The sequence below is a fragment of the Lynx rufus genome, unplaced genomic scaffold (genome assembly GCF_022079265.1).
Source record: "Lynx rufus isolate CCGP_SWC_20201006 ecotype Redwood Valley unplaced genomic scaffold, mLynRuf1.p SCAF_7, whole genome shotgun sequence".
NCBI lineage: Eukaryota > Metazoa > Chordata > Mammalia > Carnivora > Felidae > Lynx > Lynx rufus.
Window position 1 is genome coordinate 122,105,422 of NW_025814889.1, and position 25,776 is coordinate 122,131,197.

At 34.9% G+C, this 25,776-nt stretch overlaps 2 protein-coding genes across 5 annotated transcripts in view; one reads left to right on the forward strand and one right to left on the reverse strand.

Moving 5' to 3' along the window:
- Positions 1 to 10,879, forward strand: part of CHPT1 (choline phosphotransferase 1) — a 36,130-nt gene extending 25,251 nt beyond the window's left edge. Inside the window, exons 5-9 of one of the 4 annotated variants that reach the window (XR_006959760.1) lie at positions 980 to 1,111; positions 4,538 to 4,696; positions 5,150 to 5,275; positions 7,859 to 8,058; positions 10,710 to 10,879. Coding sequence is in view for 3 of the 4 variants with exons in the window: in XM_047065614.1 (XP_046921570.1) it covers positions 980 to 1,111; positions 4,538 to 4,696; positions 5,150 to 5,275; positions 7,859 to 7,969; positions 9,239 to 9,328 (618 nt within the window). In the remaining variant the exon portion in view is untranslated. Of the gene's footprint in view, positions 1 to 979; positions 1,112 to 4,537; positions 4,697 to 5,149; positions 5,276 to 7,858; positions 8,059 to 9,238; positions 9,653 to 10,709 lie in introns of those variants that run through there. The other 3 variants (XM_047065614.1, XM_047065612.1, XM_047065613.1) reach the window with 3 other exon arrangements.
- SYCP3 (synaptonemal complex protein 3) lies at positions 10,736 to 18,656 on the reverse strand. The gene is made up of 8 exons (XM_047065615.1): positions 18,353 to 18,656; positions 17,778 to 17,844; positions 17,599 to 17,633; positions 17,205 to 17,322; positions 16,260 to 16,359; positions 13,729 to 13,827; positions 10,921 to 11,025; positions 10,736 to 10,789 (listed from the first exon to the last, which is right to left on the reverse strand). The coding sequence occupies exons 1-8, from the start codon at positions 18,483 to 18,485 to the stop codon at positions 10,736 to 10,738; spliced, it is 711 nt and encodes a 236-aa protein (XP_046921571.1). The 5' UTR covers positions 18,486 to 18,656.
- Between the last annotated feature and the right edge of the window lie 7,120 nt (positions 18,657 to 25,776).

Sequence of the window (25,776 nt, forward strand, 5' to 3'; positions counted from 1 at the left end):
ATAACACTGGGCTCAGACTTGGGAGCATATTTTTAAGTAGTGGTACATTTCCTGAGACATTCATATTCCTTCTCATCCTGTAAGAATGATAGAATCAAGGATATGCCACTATAGGCCTCTCAAATATACTAGAGGGATGCGATGTGTCTTTTATGTTAGCTGCCCAGCTGGTTCCCGTAAAAAGGTGAATGTTGACCTAGAGGCAGTTGGGTTATTTATTAAGTCAGATGTGGTTGTCTTAAATTTAATTCTGATTTAGTTACAATGGGGAAGAATTTAATTTAATCTTAAAATTATTTCATTCAATGTTTTGACAATACCATAGGAAGAAAGCACACCTGCTTATTCTTACCAACAAGAATACTTATTTTAGATGTAGATTTTCTAAATTTGTTCATCTGTAGTTTCCACAAATGTTAGTATAAATTTCAGTCTATTTTCAAAACACATTAGCCTATAGCTTTTGGCAATTTATTGTTACTGTTTTTTAAATCCTTTGCTGCCTTTGGAAGTTTTCTTGAACAGCAAATTGACCAACAGGTAAATATACTGTTAGAGATTTAATCCTGGATATTAACTACACAAAATTCTTGCATGCACACACACTATGATATTTGTCACATTCATGATGCAGATCATGGTGTCTGACTTTTCCTGTGATGCTACCTTTTAGAGGTACTAAATTCAAGTGAACTATCATTTTTCATGTTTAAATCAGATGAAGGCTTATGAGATTAAATATTTCATCACAGTTATGTAAGTAGACTTCCCTGAATTTGGTGGATTCATTTTTCACTTAATGAATAAAACCACTAAAAGAAAAGTGACCACTTCAGGCTACATCTAGGAGTTAAGGCTTGCTTATACAAGAAAAAGGATAGCCTATTATACAGGGCCATATGATAATGTTTCTTTACTATTTAACAGGAAAATAAATTCTGTTTTCTTAATGATTTGTTTCTTTCCTCTACCCCTAAAGATACCCATTCTAGAAATAAAATTGAAGATCTTTCCAGTTCTTGGAGTAGTAGGTGGAGCAATATTTTCCTGTTCAAATTATTTCAATGTTATCCTCCATGGTGGTGTTGGCAAGAATGGATCCACTATAGCAGTAAGATACTAATTTCATCATCATTTATTACTAATTTTATTCTAAATTTTATTATTAACCAGATACAGAAATACTAAAAATATGCTGGTGTTCCAAGAACAAGGAAGGGAACTATCTTTCTTTTTAAGCATGTAATACAAAAGCACTTTAAAACATATTAACCAATAAAGCATTTTTCCTCTTTTCTGAAGCCTTTTTCTTGTAGACTTTTCTGACATTCTATTTAATCATCTACTGTCTCATTACTGGACATAATTAAGAATTTCCATTCTCAGGGAATGAGTTCCTGATTTAATAGCGGGAAAGTTGCCAAAGGTCATGGCTTCACATACAGGGCAATTTATTACTCATCAAGTAAATTTTAGTGAAATTTCACTAAAATTTATTTTTGAAAATTATTCTACTATTGGAGCGCCGGGGTGGCTCAGTCAGTTGAACGTCTGACTTCGGCTCAGGTCACGATCTCACGGTTTGTTGGTTTGAGCCCATCAGGCTCTGTGCTGACAGCTCAGAGCCTGGAGCCTGCTTCAGATTCTGTGTCTTTCTCTCTCTCTGCCCCTCCCCCACTTGTGCTCTCTCTCTCTCTCTCTCTCTCAAAAATAAACATTAAAAATTTTTAAAAATTATTCTAATATTTTTAAAGGTAAAATTTTAAACCTTAATTCTTTTTTTTTTTTTAATTTTTTTTTTTTCAACGTTTATTTATTTTTGGGACAGAGAGAGACAGAGCATGAACGGGGGAGGGGCAGAGAGAGAGGGAGACACAGAATCGGAAACAGGCTCCAGGCTCTGAGCCATCAGCCCAGAGCCTGACGCGGGGCTCGAACTCACGGACCGCGAGATCGTGACCTGGCTGAAGTCGGACGCTTAACCGACTGCGCCACCCAGGCGCCCCTAAACCTTAATTCTTAAGTTGAATAGGTACACCATGTGTTTCTGTTTTTTTACATTTTTTTAAATATAATTTATTATCATATTGGCTTATGTATAACACCTAGTGCTCATCCCAACAAGTGCCCTCCTCAATGCCCATCACCCATTTTCCCTCTCCCCCACCCTTCTGTCCACCCTCAGTTTGTTCTCTGTATTTAAGAGTCTCTTGTGGTTTGCCTCCCTCCCTCTCTGTAACTATTTTTCCCCATCCCCTTTGCTCATACTATAATACTTTTGTATTTATTTATTTTTTTAATGTTTTTTAATGTTTATTCATTTTTTGACAGAGAGAGACAACGTGAGCAGGGAGGGGCAGAGAGAGAGGGAGACACAGAATCTGAAGCAGGTTCCAGGCTCTGAGCTGTCAGTGCAGAGCCTGACACGGGGCTTGAACTCACAAACCATGAGATCATGACCTGAGCCGAAGTTGGACGCTTAACCAACTGAGCCACCTAGGCACCCCATGTATTTATTTATATATATATATTTTAAACTTCAGTGCTTTTATGTGGGAAAGGGTCAGAATTCCTGCCAGCTTTTTAAGCAAATACAATATTTATGTTTTTAAAAAGCCATATTGTCATCTTTAAGATAAACATAAGACGATAAAGGGGCACCTGGGTGACTCAGTTGGTTAAGCCTTTGGCTCTTGATTTCCCCTCAGGTCATGATCTCACAGTGGTTCATGGAATCAAGGCCAAGCCTGCACTGGCAGTGCAGAGCCTTCTTGGGATTCTCCCTATCTCTCTCTTTCTATCTCTCAAAAGAAATTAATAAACATTAAAAAAACAAACAAACAACCTAAGAAGATAAGTACTTAGTCCAGTAGGACAGAAGACGTCATCTTCTGTCAAAACATTGTTGGAATGCCTTTTTAGAATCATTTGAGCTGTAACTTACTCTCCTTGATTTCCTTGGTATTGTAGTTCAAAATTTCTGTCCTTTCAGGATAGATTTGATTTTAAGAAAAAAAAAGAAAGTGATATGGAGCCAGATTTAATAAATAAGAGTAGTAAACGTGAAATATGACATTTTTAGTAAAAAAAAGGTCTCATTCTCTTAAATGACTTATAAACTAGCTCTCAAGACAATTTCAAAGGAATCCACATAATTCATAAATTATCAATATTTATGAATACATATTATGTACATAATTCAAAACCAAAATATAAATCATATAGATACATAAGTCCTGATATGTTTGGAAAAATTAATTTGTCGTTTTATGAAGTGTTTTCTTCAGTTGATCTCAGGACAGCACTGTGCATGAGGTACTTACGAATACTTGTTGCTTGACCGTGGATGATAGAGTACTACCTGGAACATGAATTCCACTAAAGAAAATAAGATTTAGTCAGGATCAATGTCTACTTTAGAGAATATTTTATTAAGAAATAATTGATTATATTTTGAAGGAAGATAAAAAATCAAACACTATAGCTAAGAAGTGGTTGATTTCTAACTCTTAAACTGGTGCTTTTCCGATGGTTTTAGCAGCAGATTTTCTTGAATAAAATCCACAGAACCATAATACAGATAAATGCACTATTTTTTTTAGTCTAAATTTTGTTTAGGATAAGCAGTACTGAGATAATCCTGATTCACATAGGTAAAAATGTAATGGGCTGGATTTACAGTGTTACACAAGAAGACATTTGCAGTCTAAATGCAAAAAAAGGTGAGGGTGGGAGGTGTTGGTATATAGAGAGACCAGGGCAGAATTAAACTCTTCCTAATCAGTGGTTAAAATATTTTTTAAAATTGGTAGGTTGGGATGCCTGGCTATCTCAATCAAGCATGTGACTCTTGATCTCAGGGTTATAAATTTGAGACCCATGTTAGATGTAGAGATTATTTAAAAATAAAATCTTGGGGTGCCTGGGTGACTCAGTCAGTTAAGGGTCTGCCTTCGGCTCAGGTCATGATCTCATGGTTCGTGGGTTCGAGCCCTGTGTCGGGCTCTGTGCTGACATCAGAACCTGGAGTCTGCTTCAGATTCTGTGTCTCCCTCTCTCTTTGCCCCTCCCCCACTCATGCTCTGTCTCTCTCTCAAAAATAAATAAAAAAATTTTAAAAACAAAATGTTAAAAAAATAAATAATAAAAATGGCAGGCTAAGCTTTATTCCAGTATCTGGACAAAAATATGTTAATTTAGCAATCCAAATGTTGGATTTTTACTATGCCTTCAGCATAGTAAAATTTTGTATAGAATAGATCATATTGTTACTTTTTAGTGGTTGTTAGTTTAAAATGTGTGGTGTATATAAAACTGAAATCAAACATCTGTGGCACTGTATTACCTCTTTGTAACCCTATAGTTTTGTGGAAGTCTGAAGGCACAGTTAAGATCTACATAGTCCTTTAGGCCATGGACATCATTCTCCCTTCTTTAGGTCTCTAATTCTTAACACAAAATAGATATTCAGAAAATGTTTGCACTGTGATAAATGTAGTGCTAAAATATAATGCTGATTTTCTGATTTATCCCTTAGGGCACTAGTGTTTTGTCACCTGGACTCCACATAGGAATAATTATTATATTGGCAATAATGATCTATAAAAAGTCAGCAACTAATGTGTTTGAAAAGCATCCTTGTCTTTATACCCTGATGTTTGGATGTGTCTTTGCTAAAGTCTCACAAAAATTGGTGGTAAGAAATTAATTTATATTTCATGGTGTAAATAATGTACTTGGTCCTCAAATACAAAGCTGGAAAGTATTCCATACAATGGTTAGGTTTTTAATGATGTTATCATTACAATAAATAGCTATTCATGTTCTAAGTAAAACTGTGAATGAGTTAATGTTATATTCAGGGAGATAATTTCCTTTCTGTATGGTAAGTCTTTTAATTATCTGTTTAGCTGTAATTATCAACTATAACTTTTTGATATCAAGGAATTTAAATATTGGGAACTTTAACGAGCTACCTAGTCATGAATTTGAGAAGTTTTAGAATCAGTATTTCCGGATCAAATGTGAGATTAAATGGTCTCTTTATCTTTGTCTTAATAGTGAATTAAAGTTATGATTCTGTCCTGAAAAGTAAAAGCTAAAATATTTAAAACTTAATAGTGAAATTATTTTGTTTACTTTTTTATAGATAGCTCACATGACCAAAAGTGAACTGTATCTTCAAGACACTGTCTTTTTTGGCCCAGGTCTTTTATTTTTAGACCAATACTTTAATAATTTTATAGACGAATATGTTGTTCTTTGGATAGCAATGGTAAGTTCTTTTCTGCTAAGATTTTTATTTATTCTTAATAGATGTCAGATAACCCTATGCTTAAGAGTCATTTCAGTGAGATAGCAGATAGCCTCACTGTGTATACTGTAAATGTTTCTGAATATTAAAAATATACTCCTTTTAAGCCGTGAATCATTTTTGTGTGTGTATAGAAATGGCCCACATTATCTGGAGATCAGGCTTCCAACAACTTAAATCTTTAAAAACACAACTGTGGGGGCGCCTGGGTGGCTTGGTCGGTTAAGCGTCCGACTTCGGCTCGGGTCATGATCTCACGGTCCGTGGGTTCGAGCCCCGCGTCGGGCTCTGTGCTGACGGCTCAGAGCCTGGAGCCTGTTTCAGATTCTGTGTCTCCCTCTCTCTCTGCCCCTCCCCTGTTCATGCTCTGTCTCTCTCTGTCTCAAAAATAAATAAATGCTAAAAAAAAAAAAAAATTTAAAAACACAACTGTGTACCTTAAAAATATATTTTTCTCCCCTACCAAAAACAATACAAAGATGTCAAAAATGATTTCACTCTGCCCTGAGAACTGCAAATACTTATTAAGTGTCTGACTTTTACTTAATCAAGCTTGTTAGAATTATACCGAGCTTATAGCAGGTAACTGGTAAATTAGATGGAGTTAGTGTTAGCAAATGTGGGCACTTATTGCATCAAGAACTGTCAGCTAATAGTGAAGAAACAAAATAGAAAAGACAGTATTACCAAGTATGGGATTCTGGGACCATTTTGTGCTAGAATTAGGCAACCTGATGTACCTGTATGCCTCATGAGGACAGTGCATAATTTATATCAATAATGATGATTCATCAAGCAAAGGTTAAATTCTCATTGTCTACATTCTACTTAAGAAAGTGGTATATATGTAATACATATATTAGTTTCTATTCAAAATGATTATAAAACATAAAATTATGGTGCTTAAGAGAGAAGTTCTAGCCATCTGAAGAAAAGAAAATCACTATTGTTAACACCTTAATCACAAACATGGATAAAGGGAGCATTATTCAATTTTTTATTTTATTGAGATATTGTCTTTATGGTCTTCAGTTAATAGTGGTTCTGAACAACTTTGCTGTATTTTCCCCTACCTCTGGACCTCAGTGACTTTCACCTAATTGTTAGTGATACATAAACACATATTAAAGTGTGCTAAAAGAAATCCTTCAGTGAATCCCTTGGTAATTTGAATAATTTACTGTATTTGTTAGATTTAAGCATTAAAATATCATCTGTTCTGTGCATGGACCATAGTACATCTGATGATCCTTATACTATGTTCTACAGTATTATTTTTTTTCTGGAGTAAATAGCTTAATACCCATTCATGGTCCATTCAAAAATCTTTCATTTTTTAAATGGTAGTGAGATGTAAATCTTAATCCTCAGAAGTTTTTCAGGCAATAGTCTAAAAAGTGTTAAAAAATCAGAATAATTTTCTTTAATTTGCTATCCACTATACATATTTGTAGGGCTCCAAAACAATCTAAATTTTTAAAATAAGGGGTAATTATTCAAAATATCCAAAAATTCAATGTAGGGTTTCTTTTACTAAAGTTAAATATACATTGCCAAATGGAATTGTTAATGTAATTAAAACATCAGGTGTTAAAAATTCAAGAACCAGGTGCCTGGCTGGCGCAGTCAGTAGAGCATGAAACTGTTGATCTAAGGGTTGTGAGTTCAAGCCCCACATTGGGCATGGAGCCTACTTTAAAAAAAAAAAAAATTCAGGTACTTATTTTGTCATGAGTTGGCCTGGTTTATGCCACTGGTAGAGATTATGGTGATGAAGGCAAATTGAACTTTTCTCTAAAACACTATGTCGATCACAATTAAAAAACAACAAAAAACACTATATGATGACATATAGTTTGGTTGTGGACCAAACAAAAACATAAGGTCCTTGCTTCAGAGACAAAACGGTCAGACAGAACTTTTCAAGTAAATGATATGGGAGATTTTCCCCTCATGGGTGAGAATTCCCTCTCCACTGGCAGAGCTGTGAGCCTCCTTTCTCTGAAAGGAAGCATTTGCCCCTGGTCTCTGATAAACTTTTCAGAGTGTGCCTTTCTCCTTAATTTTGTATTCAACATAATTTTGTATATATCTCTCCTCAACTATTGTGTCTTTTCCAGGCCTTTATTTCTTAAAACCATCTCAAAGGAAAAAGAAATGTATATGATGGGATGATTTTATTAAGTGACTAATAGTCCCTTCTAATAGAAAATTTATGACTTTGTTGCATAGCAGAAAATTGAAAGAATGTGGAGTCAGAAGACAAGTTCTGTTACTTTCCAGCTTTTGTATTTTTGTCTAGGCCTTTTACCATTCTGAGCCTGTTTTTATAACTGTGAAATATCCTGCATGTTCCAGAGGATTATAGTGAGGTCCAAATATGAAATATATGAAAGTACTCTAAAATGTAATTTTCTCGTTGAAGAATTTAGGTTAAGGTTTGAGATTCTGGGGGGGGGTGGGGTAGGGAAGGGGACAGAAAAATAACTGCTGCTTCAGAAAAGATAGGCCCTAATCCATTTTTTTTTTTTTTTGCTTCCAAAGGTCATTTCTTCATTTGATATGATGATGTACTTTAGTGCTTTGTGCCTGCAAATTTCAAGACACCTTCATCTAAATATCTTCAAGACTTCATGTCATGAAGCACCTGAACAGGTTCACAAGCATATTGACTAATAGCCCAAGGAAAAGAGGAGAAGCAGTTAGGGGAACCTATGAGTGAAGGAAATTCCCCTTTGCAGGAGGCTAGTATACAATAAATAAGGTTATATTTGAATGTAAAACATTAAGTCCTGTAGATTCCATTATGTTTATTTCAGTTGTAAAGCCCTCACTGTATATCGACATTTTTGATCACAGGTATTACCAGAGTATTACAATATATTAGTTAAAAAGAAAGCCAAAGAAAGAAATTTCAATTTTCTGAGGATAAGAAAGTAAACCACTGTGGTTCTAAAGATGAGTCTCTTTATCTCAGAAATCTTTATCAGATACTTTGGGTTTTCATTGCTAAGGGATTACATAAAAATTTAGGACTTGGGGCACCTGGATGGTTCAGTTGGTGAGGCAACTGACTTCGGCTCGGGTCATGATCTCGCAGTTTGTGAGTTCGAGCCCCGCATCCGGCTCTGTGCTGACAGCTCAGAGCCTGGAGCCTACTTTGGATTCTGTGTCTCACCCTCTCTCTACCCCTTCCCTGCTCACGCTCTGTGTCTGTCTCTCAATAATGGATAAACGCTAAAAAAAAAAAATTAAAAAAAAATTTAGGACTTAAAGGATTTTAGCCATATTAAGGGCAATGCTTACTTTAATTGCTAAAAATTGACAAATGAGTTCATAATACCATATAAGTTCATGGATTATAATACTGTAATTATTGAGTCAAATGATGTTATGATTTTTTTTAATTAGCCATTTTTCAAAAGAGGTATGTTAACTACTGTTGTATAAAAAGAAATACTTGCTTGCAACTAGAATTTAAATGGGCTACTGGAATTTTCTATAATTTGTATTTACTAAAAGGAATTTGTCTTACCAGTTCAGAAAACAAATGAATCTTTATACATTCCTTGATATTCTGAGTTAAAATTAATTTTCACAAAAAAGTGGACTTTAAACATTCCCTTTTATGAATCATTAAACAGCAGCTAAAGCACAGCTGACATAAGAAAATTAGTAATTTATGAAAACATGGCAATATCTTCCCTTTAAAATTTCAGCAAAATTAACCTCAAATACACATGGGCTCATGATAGGGAGATGATATAATTATCAGTTGTCCCACCACTAAATACATTATGTACTGATTATCTTTCCACTCTCACTTAAAAGCATTTATGTTGCTCATTATGAAAATTAGAACTATTACAAGGATTGTTGTGATTCACACTCCCATCTTACCTTATTTTTAATTTTATCCAACAGTCTATAGACCTTAAGCCATACGATGAAATAATCAAAATTAAAGGAGTAATGAACACATACTGTGTCTTAGACAATAAAAAGGTATATTGAAAAAATAGTGAAAGGGGATTATTCTTTAAAAGGAAAAAAATATGTAAATTAAGTACATAGAAATCACTCTGGAGTACTTATTTTGCCTCTAACTATTGGTAAACTTTTTAAAGTGTTTGGATAGGACTTTTTAAAGTGTTTGAATAGTACTTAAGATTTACATTCCAACTTTGGCTTAAAAGGGAAGTCCTTTACAAAATGCAAAAAAAAAATTGGAACTGTCTCCTTAGATAATCATTAATTTTTTCTTGTATAACTTATCACAGCTAGAAAAAGAGAATCAGTATGGGCTTATTTTTTAGGCTTGGAAAATCTTAACTAAGGTAAAAGTGGGTAATAGGGGTAAAAATTAGAATTTAAAACATGGAAAAACAGGAGAAAATCACTCCTTTTCCTCTAAGGGCATATTTTTGTTTTGACTGATTCAATGAAAGCAATTTCAGCAAAAAATAGTAAGTTTAACTTATTTCAAACAAATGTGAAACAATTTAATATTTATTAAATCAAGTGTTTCATATGTTATGCTATGTTTAAAAAATGTGTATTTTTAGAGACAAGGTATAAAATCAACTGTTCGTTTGGAAATGAATGTAATCAAACTTCTATATATTTACTGAATATTAAAACTGAAAAACAAAATATTTTCTAGGCAACTTAAAGACAGATGTGAAGCATTTAAACCATAAGTAATTAAGTATGTTAGATATACGTTTAATCGTTACTAAGGGCATGTGTCATTTAATTGTGGACCAAATCCAATTAAATGGCATTTTGATGTTTTTGTGGAAATGACATATTCACAAATCCACGTCTTAAAACTGATTATTTATAGATCTTGTTTGGTTTTCTTAATAGTTTTTAGCAGTTTAATTTATTTCTGAACACAAACTTAGGTTTCTTTTAATAAATTTTATAAGTCAATAGAATAGATTTTCTTTTGAAATCTTAATTTCATTAGAATTGGTTGTGCAACTTACTGAGTATACATGATAGGATGTATATATAACATAGATTTTGTACATTTTTTCTTAAGGAAGAACAATTTAACCTTTTATGCTTGTGCTTTCTACCTTTTGGGACTAATGCAGATACACTGAAGCCAAAACCTGAAATTAAATCATTTTTATTGCTAAAAATTAATTGACAAGTGTTAAAGAGAAAAATTCACAATTACTATTAAAGAACTGAAGGCTTAGTATATATAATTTAGGAATTGCTACTACTCACATAATGTTCAGCTTTATGTGAAGGTTAACAGAAAGGGGTTCTTGCACTGAAGCTAAAGATTAACACGATGTATTATTTTAAACTAGAATTTTTAAACCACTCTAAACAATTACATTCTTCTTAGCTAATGTTATAATTGTATCATATCATTTAGGTTCAAGTTCTTCCTTCAAAGAGTCATCAGAATAACATGGATTGAAGAGACTTTCGAACACTTGCCATCTCTTGCTGCTGCTGTTATGTGAAAGGAAATATTAAACATTTGTTTAATTTTTAGATAAGTGTTATACATATTTCAGCAAATAAAATATTTCAGTGCTTGCATTAATCCTTATTTTTTCTCAATTTAAAATATAGTGACTTACAGTTTCCATCATAATTTTTTTTTGCAACATAGCCATTTCTTTTCTAAGTTCATTTTGTGCGCCCGTAAGTAGATTATCATGATTCTTTTCCAAGTCCTCCATACTCTAAAACGCAAAAGGCTAGTTCAGTTACCACCACTTTTCATCTCAGATTCTAAACTTGTATAATTAGTATTCAAAAGTAGGATCTTCAGGGGTGCCTGGGTGGTTCAGTCAGTTAAGTGTCCGACTTGGCTCAGGTCACAATCTTGCAGTCAGTGGGTTTGAGCCCTGCATCGGCCTCTTGTGCTGACAACTCAGAGCCTGGAGACTGCTTCAGATTCTATGTCTCCCTCACTCTCTGCCCCTCCCCTACTCGTGCTCTCTATCTCAAAAATAAACATTAAAAAAAAATTTAAAGCGGTGCCTGGGTTGCTGAGTTGGTTAAGCATCCCGTCTTGATTTCGGCTCAGGTCATGATCTCACAGTTCATGAGTTTGAGTACCATGTTGGGCTTTGCACTGGCAGCACAGAGCCTGCTTGAGATTCTCTCTCCCTCTCTCTCTGCCCCTCCTCTGCTCACACTCATACTCTCTCTCAACATAAATAAACTTTAAAAAAAATTTTTTAAAGGTAGGATCTTTAAATAATGTGCACTATTTATCTAAATAAAAATTTTCTAAGTAATAGAAGAAACCAAGACATGCACTAAAGGAATAAAAAGCATCAGACATGGATCAAATGTTATTATAAGAGGTACGACAGTAGTGTATTTTACTCAAAATAACAAGTTAATGAGCTGTTAAGGTCAAAATAGAACCAAAAAAAAAGAATACCATAATTTTTAAAATTTCTAATAAGCTTTCAAAATATCAGGTAGTTATGTTATTATATTATTATGACTAATAGTGGGGTGTGAATTTATTAGAGGGAATAAAATGATCTATAATATACTTTTTTCAATTTATGAGAAACAAATTATGTTATAAATCTTTACTATTCATCTAACAAACAGTGATCTTAACTCCTACTATATAAAAAGTACTATATTAAGTGTATGGAAAAATTTAGAAATAATAATACATGATCACACTCTTATCACAGTAAGAAGAAACATATAAACAATGCAAAATTTTGTAACAGGAATGGAAATGCAACTTGCTATAGCTATGTAGTAGAAAATACACGATTAATTCCAATTTAGTTGTCAAAAGAATACAATTTCAATAGAGAAAGAAAAAGTAAAAGTATTTTAGGGCAAGAGCATAAGCATAATGGAAGTACATAGTGAGAGTTCAGAGAGCAATTATCTGGAGGAGTGGGAATTACCAGACAAATGTAGTAATTGAAGCATAAAAAGAAGATAACATTATGGGCTGGGGTGGGAGGGAGATCTTGAATACCTAAGAATTGAAAATGAGAAGTTACTGACTTTTTCAAGAGGGAAAAGATGTTTTAGGAAGATAGTATGACAGACCTATGAAGGGTAGTTTGAAGAACAGAAAGATCAGTTGAGGTTTAATAGTATAAGCAAAGAATGATGAGGTTGTAAACTAGGATAGTAGCACTGGGAATTGAGAGAAAGAACCACTGCAGAAGCAAAAATTACAGGACCTACTAATAAATGGATGTGAAGAATAAGGGAGATGTAGGAATCAAATATAATACTAAAATTCCTAATCTAAGTGTAATATTTAGTGATAAGATTTTTAAAAAATCTAGTACTTCATCTACCTTCACCAATTAGCAAATGGTTTTTAGAGTGCATTAAAGCAAGCTGATTGGGATCTTTTTTAAAAAAACGTGTATTTATTTTTGAGAGAGCGCAATTGGGAGGGGGGCAGAGAGAGGGCGACAGAGGATCCAAAGCATACTCCACGATGACAGCAGGGAGCCTGATGTGGGCCTTGAACTCACGAACTGAACCATGAGATCATGACCTAAGCCAAAGTCAGACACTCAACCAACTGAGCCACCAAGGTGCGCCTGATTGGAAACACTTTTAAAAATAACTTTGGTGTACATACATATTAAACTTCTTTAAAAATAATTGTTTTAAACTATTTTACTAGTTTATTCAGAGCATCCCAATTCCTTTAAAAGGGGTGACATTTTAATATTTGAACAAGATTATCTAAAAGAATCCCCCACATCAAAAAAAAAAAAAAAGTACGTGCAGGATTCCAATGAACTCCTATGAATTGATACTAAAAAAATATGTATCTGCATGAATAAGAGGGCAATGCCACAAACCACAATTTGCTAATATGCATATGTGTCGGCTAATTCTCAATCCACAAATTTTTAATCAACTGGCTTTTTCATTCTATTCTATGAGCCATCTCTTACAATTATAAAATGGCATATAAAGTATTTTTAGTCACTGTAATAATCCTAAAAGCAAATATACCATAAAGCACATATATAATACAGTAGAAAATAAGATATTCCTCATTTTCAATTGGGTACTTTCTATTTAGCAAATATTAGAGATACAAAGATAAGTAAAAGACTACCTAGAAATAATTAATGGACATTCTATTTTTAGTTAAGACAGAACTATTACTAAAGTTAATAAAGTATGAATTTTATGCATAATATGTACATTTAGGTAAAATTCCCAATTCACCATTTCCTGTTTTTAATAATCCCCACGATAACATTAGAGTCTTGAAATGAAAATATATTTAACACTTGTAACAAAATGGAAAGTAAGAATTTAAAATATGTAAGCAAAATTTTTCCCTTAAACTTAGAAGGAAAAAATTATCTTCTATTTCCAAATATAATGTTATATAAGAATGTATTACATAACCAAATACAACAGACCTTTATGAACTGCTCATATAACTGTCTAATTGTTTTCAGTCTCTGGTTCTGAACAATTCTAGATTGTTGAAAAGCCTTTTGTTGCTGTCGAAACAGGTTCTACAAATGTAAAAGAAAAAAATTATAACAATTTGGATAAAATTTAAAATTTAACAAAAAATAATTCTGCATTAAATTTAAAAGGTATAGTTTTTGAATCAACACTGTTTTAAGGGGCACCTGGGTGACTCAGTCGGTTAAGCATCTGACTTCGGTTCAGGTCATGATTTCATGGCCCGTGAGTTTGAGCCCTGCATCTCACTTTATGCTGACAGCTCAGAACCTGGATGGAACCTGCCTCGGATTCTCTGTCTCCCTTTCTCTCTGCACCCCTCTCTCAAAAATAAACATTAAAAAAATTAATCAACACTGTTTTAACTATTATTACCAAGTTCACCACCATATACAACAATAATGTAATAAACCTAACAGCCATTGAGTAGGAACATTTAACAATACACAAAATATGTTTTAGTTCTTGGTGCTTTCAGTATCACCCTGGCTAATCCTTCCAATAATTTTGATTTTTCAGTTTCTTGGCCTACTTTCCACCAATGGTTTTTTTGTCTCCCATTCTACTTTAGCCATTCATGCACATACTCATACCCTAGATTTTGTAATTGCCAGTATCTGCAACCTCTACACAGTATTAACAATAGCAAACTTCATAGTAACCATGTGTTAGATACTACTCTGAACTCTTTAAATTCAACTTTCCAGCTACCCTGTCTGTAGCTGGTCATGACTTCAGAAAACCCCACACTTATATGCTGGCAGGTCTCACTTTAAATCATGATCACTGTGATCACTAGCCTAAATTGGTCCTTAACGCTACTTGGAAATTACATTTTCCTAGTCTATTCACTGGCCCACTCTTCAGGCAAGTATTTTATACCTTCTCATTTGACTTCAAAAAGCAACTTCTTTTCTACCATCCAATGACCTTAATTATTTCACTAAATAAATAGAAGTAATCCAAAGAGAACTTTGGTCCCCATCACCATATCTACCTACACAACTACATCTGTGTTCACATACTCTACCTTATTTCCTATTTTTAAGGATGAACTATCCTTGTTCTCTGCTACAGCCAACTTTTTCACATGTCCCAACCATTCTAAAGAATTTAGCAATTGTCCCCCTCTTTCAATTCCTTATTTTTTCTCAAGATTATTCTTATCAGCACACAAACATGTTGCTCTTTCTCCATTCTTAAACAAAAAACCACACACTATTCCTTTTCTACTCAGGCTACCACCCCATTTCTATCTTTCCTATTCTCTCTTATTCTCATCCCAGTCAACTTTTTGTCCTCTCTTTTCTACCAAATCATTCTGATCAAGAACACCAACAACCTCCACATTGCCAAATCCACCCTATGTGGCCTATAAGTAGCATATGACAACGTTTATCCTCTCTCTTCAAAGGCTTTCTTGACTTCACTTGGAGTCTTTTTTTCTACCTATTAGGCCACTCATTCTCAGTCTCCTTTACTGGTTCTCCCTCATCTTCTTGAACTCTAAACACTGAAGTACCTATTCCAGAGCTCAGTTCTTAGACTTACTTCTCTTTCACATTTACAATTGCTCCCTTGGTGATTTTATCCAATCTCATGGTTAAATGATGTATTTATGTTGAGAATTCCCAACTTTGTAAGTTCAACTCATGTCTCTTTCCAGAACTCCAGACTCATATAGCAATGGCCTACTGAACACATCCCCTTGGTTGTTTCGTGTTAACATTTCTAAAACTGAGCTGATCAACCAACCCCTAAGATTATTTAATATGAATAGTACCTTAGCTCTTAAATAAGAAATGTGTGATAATTTTATAAATGAAAGAACTAAATACAAGGATAGTTAACATAGTTATATATGGGAGGGGCTCACTTCCATCTCCTATAAAGATGGGCATGTAACAACAGTCTAGTCATGAAAAGTAAACCATGTTTTAACCATAATGACTCATTCAGGAATGGGCAAATAATGCAAACTAGATCAATGATATTCCTCCAATGGACTTTTCTTTCTGCAAATTATTGAGAAAGTCTATTTTAATCCACTGAGGTTACTAAACTTGTAGCAAGTTTACAAATGCAAGAAGCTATCTTGCTTACCACACTGAAAGAGCCTATTAAGAGCTCGAGACAGAGCCCAAATGACACTATGTAAACAATCCTTCCTTATACCCATCCTGCTATGCCTGAAACCAAACTACTCCTGGACTTCTTTTATATAAACCAATGTTTTTTGTACCTTGACAATTTCTGTCACTTGGAACTGCAAGAATCACAACCAATACAGGAACAACAGCTTTTATAAATACGGTGTGTACCCATAATTCTCTGGTTTACCGTTCAGCAAGGCCAAAATACATAGCCAGCATGGGAAGTGAAACCCAGCTGAGTGTTACGGATCTACTACACAGCTAGGCTCTCCATTCCTACTTGACACTTGGTTATAATAGATTATAAAACTAAGTGTGATACTAACAGCTAGTTTTTCTTCTTGTTCCTCAGCTTTCTGCACATCTATATCCCACTGATGAAACAAAGCCAGAAATTGCTGAGAATACTCTTGATTAAGCTTCTGCCTGTAAAACATAAGAATGAGTATTATCATATTTCATACCAATAATAGAAAAAACATTCAAAACAAAACTGATTTGACATAATTAATACTACAATAAAGGAAGGAAATAATGGCTCCTTAAATTTTCAGATGTGAAAACAAAAAGTAAAATAATGATTTATGCTGATTCTAGAAGTATTTATTTTCCTAACCAGCTGACAGAAAATCCCTCTTGTATGCTTTAGTTCTTAAAATCTATGGAAGTTTTATTATATATACAAATTTTCCAGAAAACTTCATTTTATCTCCATGCAGTTTATTTCTCATTTTCTCCAACTGAATATAGTTTCTGATATGATAAACAGATTCAATGAAGTTACTATCTTTATCATATAAGATTTCCAAATAGAAATATTTCACTTAATTTTTCCCCATTTTGGTATGACAATGATTTTGTAAACAGTAACATTAAGCCATCAGCTAAAATATACAGATTATTTACAATAAGATTGATATTTTTCTACATTGTTAAATAGGTAACTATCACAAGACTCATAATTTAGATGACATTTACTTTTTATTCAGTCTGTGAATTTATAGAATGAATATAAATAACCTTTATAGTAAAAAAAAACTCAATGGTTATTTAAATGGAGAAAAAGATAATCATTGATTTCTAGGAAATCATCTCAAGTCTATGAAGGAGTACGGTTATAAGACCAAAGAAAGGACTTAGAAAAGTAAAGCCAAATATATTTTTTACTAGAGACAACAATAAATAGAAAATGATAGTATTTTTCATAATTTGCACCAATATATACTAAGAAATGATACAAACACTGTGTCTGTGAAAACCAACAACCTTACCTTTGTTCTTGTTGGGTTTTCCAAACATGTTCAATTTTCTGGTTACTAGTCTTGAGAGAAGCCTTGGTATACATTTCTAGTCTTTTTCTCTTGGCAAGGAGAGCCTTGTTAATGTCAGCTTCATTGAAAATAAATACTTATTAAAACTTAATGTTGATGAAAATTATTTTGTTGCCACATGTTCAAATTAAATAGGGGTACAGTTGGTTCAACAGTTTTGGAAAGACATTTAAAATTAAATCTTAAAGTATAATATTAAAAAGCAAGACTGCTTTTTTTCTAAGAAAACTTTCAGCTATTACTATCCCTATTCTGACTTTCCTAACTAAATTTTTTAATTTAGAGATGATTTAAAAAAGCTAAACATGAAAAATAGATATCTCCTAAAACATACCTCCAAATCTTTCCAGCATATTTTGTACTTCACCCCTGTGAAATTACATTAAAAAGCTTTTAATTAAGGATCAAAATATCATACACCCAGTATTTTACATACAATAGCTGCTGGACAACCAAGTAGACTTTTCTTAAAGTACTTTATATAACAGGCAAAAATTATTTTGAGCACATCACCCCATATCTTCAAATATTCCTGCAGAAGTCCTTTTCTTCCCGTGCTTATCAGTTACCGGAGTCTTCCCTGCATTGACAATAAGAAAGAAAAATATTTTCAAAACTAAGTATGCCATTTTTCATGGTAATTTTTCATGGTGTAGTATCTTAATTTTGAGGCCTTTTAGGATTTTTTGCCAACATTACTGTTTAAAGCAGACATATAAACACAGTACTTTCTCTGCAGTTTGGATGCAATTAAATCAGGATCCATGACCATTTTATAGGAACAATTTTGCAAGTCTTCCCGTCTTAATGTCATAATAGGCCAGGTTTTTACTTACTTATTTTTACATATTATATTTATTTATGCCATAAATGTTATATATTTTATTTACCAATCAATCAGACATCTGGAGAATAATGACTGTAAAGGCAAGAGATGCTGTGTAAGCTTTTCTAACTCCAAATGAGAAACATGAAGCACATCAAAATGCTTTACAAATAAAGTTTTATTATCGTTTAAAATGTAGTGCATTCAAAACAAGTGAAGTACAGGACATGGTCACTGCCCAACAATATTAGATATACTGTACCTTCAGTGACATCCTCCTCTGAACCACTCAGATCCTTTTTATCTTCTTTCTCAAAGTCATAGGCTCTTACCACCTGATTCTCCACTGATGTCTTCCCAGATTTCCCTGTATGCTTTCTTCCAGATGGCACCATATTTGGTTGTTTTCTGACTTTTAAAAAATAAGTCTCTCAAACCTTCTGAGTCCAAAGACACCATTTAAGTAAACCGGTAAATTTCAAAATTAGCGCTATCAAATAAAGATTATCTTAGGTGAGTAACATATGGGGAGTCTCCTCACTTAATCTGTTGGCCCGAAAGTTAACAAAGAAGATAAAGACAGCGTCGACGATGAGTTTGCACCTGAGTACTGAGATCTGAATTTTAGTCCCGCTTCCGCCGGATTCTGGCTAAATTCGGGCAAATCTAGTTTGTGCATTTCAGTCACAGAGCGAAATTGTAGTTGTTGACAGGATCGGTCGTGAGCATGCCCCAAAATAAGTTTACAGCAAAATAAATATAAAATAAAAACGTTCTGCAATCTGTGCCTCGGAAAATAACAATTCCACCTAAGATTTTTCACAACATAGACATCGAGGACAAACGAAGAGACGCCCTCGGTTCATTTTAATTGTTTCTGACGGGTTTGGGGCGGGGACGAGGGAGGGATGCGCCCACAGACAAAGGCCCACCTCCTCCCCAGAGATAAATTTGCTCAGGGTCTCGAGACCTGTCAGAACCCACGCAGCCCGCGGCTTTCCACCTGGCCCTAGCCTGCTCAAGGCCCTGCCCTCGGTGAAGTTCACGGACTCGATTTTCCCGTCCGAGGCCCCACCCAGGTAGTGCCAGTCGGAAAGATTTGCCTCACAAATTAAGAGTAGCCCCTGGCTCCTTCTCCCGCGCTAGACAAAATCTTCCCCTCCTCACCCCTGAAAAAACCCCCAATGGCCGATGACCACAGATATAGGTCTTTCTACGGGTGTCCCCGCCACTCCAGCATCCTACAACCCAGCACCTCACCTGAGGTATCCGCCTGGCTGTCGCGACGTTCTTCTGAGGCAACTCAGAATTCCCGCGGGAGAAAAGGCAAGCGACCCTCGTCTGGGGGCGTCGCTGATTGGCTGGTGGTAGCGCGCATGCCTATAGAAGGCCACAGGTTCCGCCCCCACGGGCAACTGACCACGAGACTGCTGACCCAGAGTGCCTTGCGGGCGGTAGCCTGCGCGTCTAGTATGGTTGAGGTATGTTCTTTTCTAGTTTTGATTTTTAATTTAAGTTTCAAATTTTTGTAGTATTTGAAAATTGCAGAAGAATATGTAAGTAATGAAACATGGTTAAACACCATGTCATTTGTGAAGTAGAATTTTACCAGAACCCTTGAAATTTCTTCAGGATTGCCTTACCATCCCATCCCCCACCATTCCCCTTTCAGAGATTTTTTTTTTTAATTATCCCGAATTTTGTGTAAATCTTCATCCTCCTGTTTTCTTATTTTGTTGCCTTACATATGTGCCGTTAAACTTGCTTGGTTTTGTTTGCGTTTGGGCCATACAAAAAAAAAGAAAACATTGTACCGTATTCTTTGTAATATTCTGCGTCTCTTTACATTATGTCACTAAGAGAATCTATATTATTAGGTGTAGCCATAGTTCTTTCATTTTCACTGCTGTATAGTATTTTATTGTGACTCAGTGCTCCATAGTTCATTCCATGGACATGTGGATTGCTTTCAGAATATAGCCTGTATAAACAATGTCACTATGAAATTTTGATCTACATATATGCTAAAGTTTTCGCAGAGAATCTGGATGTGAAGTTGCTGGGTCATAGGCTGGATGACATTCAGTAATGGGGAACTGGTTTCCAATTCCACCGACAGAGTTCTCATTGTTCAATATACTCACCCCTTGGAATAGTCAGATTTTTTTTTTTCTTTTTTCTTTTTAAGTTTATGTTTGAGAGAGGGAGTGCCAGCAGGGGAGGGTCAGAGAGACAGGGAGACTGAGGATCCCCAGCACACTTGGGGTTGACAGCAGCAAGCCTGATTTGGGGCTTGAACTCAGGAACCATGAGATCATGACCTGAGTGGAAGTCTGTCTTAGCCAAATGAGCCACACAGGTACCCCTAGAATAGTCACATTTCTTAATTTTGCCATTCTCGTATAAAATGATATTACTTTGGGGTCTTTATGTCTCTGTAATTACTTGTAAGATTAAGCTCTTGTTATGCTTATTGGCCATTTGCATTTCCTTTTCCATGAAAATCTCTTATTTGGGGTTTTTAAATTGATTTATAAGTCTTTATATATACCAGACATTAATCTTTATGACTGTTTTCTGTATCTTTTCAAAGAAACACATCTTTATCTTGAAGTCACAAAAATATAAAGGTTTTAACGTTTTATTTTTTAAGTGTTTATCTAGAATCGATTTTTGTGCCTAGTGTCAAGGTAGAATCCATTTACTTTTTTTGACCTATGTGGAACCCAATTTATGCTTTCCCTGCAACAGCCATGTTTGTATGACAGGTTTCTATATGTTTAGGTGTCTGTTTCTTTATCCTGTTCCACTGGTCAGTCCCTCTATACCTGTGCCAAAAACAAGAGTTTTTCATCATTCCAGCCTAATTAAATCTTTGTTGTCTAATAGGGTAAGTCTTACACTTTATTTTCTTTAGGAGTATTCTGTGTATTCTTGAACTTTTGCTTTTCATGTAAACCTTAGAATCTGTTTTCCAAGTTCCATGGTGGGGGGGTGGGGTGGCGAATGTTGGATTTTTATTGGAATTGCAATGAATCTGTAGCTCAGTTTGAGTAAATGGGAGTCTTCTGTGCTTGAATATAGTATATTTTCCATTTACTTAGACCTTCTTTAATATCCCTCAATAAAGTTAAGTCTTTTTTTGTCTGTGCAGGGTTTGCACTTTAAATAGATTTATTTATAAATTATACTTTATTGTTATTTTGTTCTAACTGCTGTTGTTTAAAAATCCAGTTGATTTCTCATATGATCTTATATCCAGCAACTTGCTAAACATTTACTGCTTCTAGTAATTTGTAGAGGCTGAGATTTTATAATCATATCATCTGAATAATGACATTTTTGTTTCTAATTCTTAGGCTTTTTTTTTTCCTTCCTTTTCTGACTGCACTTGCTAGAATGCTCAGTACAAAGATGAATAGAAGCAGCAATACTGGACATTCTTTCCTGTTTTAAAGGTTATGATTCTAAGATTTCCATTAAGAGAGATTTTGTTTGCTTGTTTTGTAATTCTGTTTTAAATCATGAATGAGTGCTACATTTTATTAAATTATTATATCTATTGAAATGATCTTTTCTCTTTATTTTGTTAATGCGGTGAATAAGATTTATGTTTTTTTAATGTTAAATCAAATCTACATTCCTGTGATAAACCCAAGTTGATTATGATGGATTAACTTTTTAAGCACATTGTTGTTTGGTTTGTACAGTATTTTGTGTCCATTTTCATGACTGAGATTGGCTTGTAATTTTCTGCCCTTATCTAGTTTGGAATCAAGTCTAGGTACATGGCTTACTTCATGTTACCAAGTTTTTGTTCAAATGCTACTATTCATATCAATGAGGACTTCTCTGCCCCTACTTTTAGATATTATAAATGCAAACTCTGCACCTTATTTCGCCTCTTTCCCTATTCCCCTTCCCCATGTACCCTTCTCCCAACACTTACCATTTTTTATTGTAAAGGTAACTTATTTACTTTATTGTCTCCCCCAACCCCCATTAGAACGTAAACTCTGAAGGGCAGAAAGAATTGTATATAGTGTGAGGAACAGATCTAATTCCATCTGTTTCCAAATATCTATCCGGTTATCCCAACATCATTTACTAAAATGTCAATATTTTTCCCCCACTGATTTGAAATACTGCCTTTATTATCACTGCCTTTACTTATTTCCATAAGGAGTGGGTCAACATCTGGATTTTCTGTTACATGCCATTGGTTTATATACCAGTACCACACTGAATTACAGACACTTATGAGTATATTTTAATATTTGATAGACCAGTTCCCCCATGGCTATTTTTTTAGAGTTTTTCTAGTTATTCTTACATTATTTAAATATGAATTTTAGCATCATCTTATGTCTAAGAAAGAAAAAACCTTGACTTTTTAAAGTTTTTGTTTAAATTCCAACTAGTTAACATACAGTGTGATATTAGTTTCAGGTGTACAATACAGTGATTCAACAATTTCATACAACACCAGGTGCTCACCACAGCAAGTGCACCCCTTAATCCCCATCATCTATTTTACCCATCCCCCCACCAACCTCCCCTCTGGTAACCAGCAGTTTATTCTCTATAGTTAAGAGTCTGTTTCTTGGTTTGCCTCCCTGTGTCTTTTTTGCCTCCCTGTGTCCCCTTTGCTCATTTGTTTTGTTTCTTAAATCCTGCATGAGTGAAATCATATGGCTTTGTCTTTTTCTGAATATTTCACTTAATTGTATGACATTGCAGATGGCAAGATTTCATTCTTTTTTATGGCTGAGTAATATGTATATATTATATTGGCACATTTTTTTTAAGGGAGTGAGAGAGAATATCTTAAGCAGACTCCACACCCAGCATGGAGCCTGATGTGGGTCTTGGGTCTTGATCTCACAACTGTGAGATCATGACCTGAGCCAAAATCAGGAGTGGGATACTTGACTGACTGAGCCACCCAGATGCCCCTATACCACATTTACTTTATCCATTCATCAGTTGATGGACAGTCCAGCTGCTTCCATAATTTAGCTATTGTATATAATGCTGCTATAAACATCAGGGTGCATGTATCCCTTAGAATTAGTATTTTTGTATTCTTTGGGTACATAGTAGTGCAATTACTGGATCGTAGATAGCTCTATTTTAACTTTTTGAGGAACCTCCATCCTGTTTTCCAGAGTGGCTGCACCAGTTTGCATTCCCACCAACAGTGCAAGAGGGTTCTGCTTTCTCTACATGCTTGCCAACACCTGTTGCTTCCTGTGTTGTTGATGTTAGCCATTCTGACAGGTGTGAGGTGATATCTCCTTGTGATTTTGCTTTGCATTTCCCTGATGATCAGTGATATTGAGTATCTTTTCATATGTCTGTTGGCCATCTGTATGTCTTTTTTGGAAAAATGTTTATTCATGTCTTTGGCCCATTTACTTATTTTTTATTTATTTCTTAAATCTTTATTTATTTTTGAGAGAGAGAGAGAGAGGGAGACACAGAATCTGAAGCCAGCTCCAGGCTCTGAGCTGTCAGCACACAGCCCAATGCGGGGCTCAAACTCACGAACTGGGAGATCATGACCTGGGCCGAAGTTGGCCCCTTAACCAACTGAGCCACCCAGGCACCCCTTTGGTCCATTTTTTTTTTTTAATTTTTTTTTTTCAACGTTTATTTATTTTTGGGACAGAGAGAGACAGAGCATGAACGGGGGAGGGGCAGAGAGAGAGGGAGACACAGAATCGGAAACAGGCTCCAGGCTCTGAGCCATCAGCCCAGAGCCTGACGCAGGGCTCGAACTCACGGACCGCGAGATCGTGACCTGGCTGAAGTCAGACGCTTAACCGACTGCGCCACCCAGGTGCCCCATGGTCCATTTTTAAATTGGATTATTAATTTTGTGGGCTTTGAGTTTTGTAAGTTCTTTATATATTTTGGATACTCTTTATCAGATATGTTGTTTGCAAATATCTTCTCCCATTCTGTAGTTTGTCTTCTGGTTTTGTGGATTGTTTCCTTCACTTTGCCAAAGCTTTTTATTTTGATGAAATCCCAATAGTTTCTTTTTGCTTTTGTTTCCCTGGTCTCAGGAGACATATATAGAAAGAATTTGCTATGGCCAGTGTCAAAGAGGTTACTGCCTATGTTCTTCTATAGGATTTTTATGGTTTCAAGTCTCACCTTTAGGTCTTTCATCCATTTTGAATTTATTTTTGTGTTGGTGTAAGAAAGTGGTCTAGTTTCATTCTTTTGCATATTGCTGTCCAGTTTTCCCAATACCATTTGTTGAAGAGACTCTTTTTTCCGTTATATATACATATTCTTTCCTGCTTTCTTGAAGATTGACCCAAGAGTTGTGGGTTCATTTCTGGGTTATCTATTTTGTTCCATTGATCTATGTGTCTGTTTTTGTGCCAGTACCATACTGTTTTGATTACTACAGCTTCGTAATATAAGTTGAAGTTCAGAATTGTGATGCCTCCAGCTTTGCTTTTCTTTTTCAAGGTTTATTTGGATATTTGGGGTCTTTTGTGGTTCCATACAATTTTTTAGGATTGTTTGTTCTAACTCTGGGAAAAATGCTGTTGGTATTTTGATAGGGATTGAATTAAATGTGTAGATTGCTTTGGGTAGTATAGACATTTTAATAATATTCTTCAAATCCATGAGCATGGAATGTTTTTCCATTTTTTTGTGTGTCATCTTCAATTTCTTTCATCAGTGTTTTATAGTTTTCAGAGTACAAGTCTTTCACTTCTTTGGTTAGGTTTATTCCTAGGTATCTTACTGGTTTTGGTGCAATTGTAAATGGGATTGATTCCTTAATTTCTCTTTCTGCTTCTTCATTATTGTTGAATAGAAACACAACAGATTTCTCTATATGTTTTGTATGTGGCGACTTTACTAAATTTGTGTATCAGTCCTAGCAATTTTTTTGGTGGAGTCTTTCAGTTTTCTATATAGAATATCATGTCATCTACAAATAGTGAAAGTTTGACTTCTTACTTTCCAATTTGGATGTCTTTTATATATTTTTGTTTTCTGATTGCTGTGCTTAGGACTTCCAGTATAATATTCAATAACAGTGGTGAGAGTAAACATCCCTGCCTTGTTCCTGGCCATAGAGAAAAAGCTCTCAGTTTTTCCCCATTGAGGATGATATTAGCTGCGGGTTTTTCATATCTGGCCTTTATTATGTTGAGGTATGTTCCCTCTAAACCTGCTTTGTTGAGGGTTTTTACCATGAATGGATATTGTACTTTGTCAAATGTTTTTTCTGCATCTATTGTAATGATCATATGATTCTTCTTTTTTCTTTTAAGTTTGTTTGAGAGAGAGAGAACGTGCAAGTGAGGGACGGTCAGAGAGGGAAAGAAAGAGAATATGAAGCAGGCTCCATGCTGTCAGTACAAAGCCTGACTCGGGGCCCGATCCCATGAACCATGAGATCATGACCCAAGCTAAAATCAAGAGTTGGATGCTTATGGGGCGCCTGGGTGGCTCAGTCAGTTAAGCGTCCAACTTCGGCCCAGGTCATGATCTCATGGTTTGTGGGTTTGAGTCCTGTGTTGGGCTCTGTGCTGACAGCTCGGAGCCTGGAGCCTGCTTTGGATTCTGGGTCTCCCTCTCTCTTTGCCCCTCTCCCACTCTCACTTTGTCTCACTCCGTCTCTCAAAAATAAATAAATGTAAAAAAATAATTAAA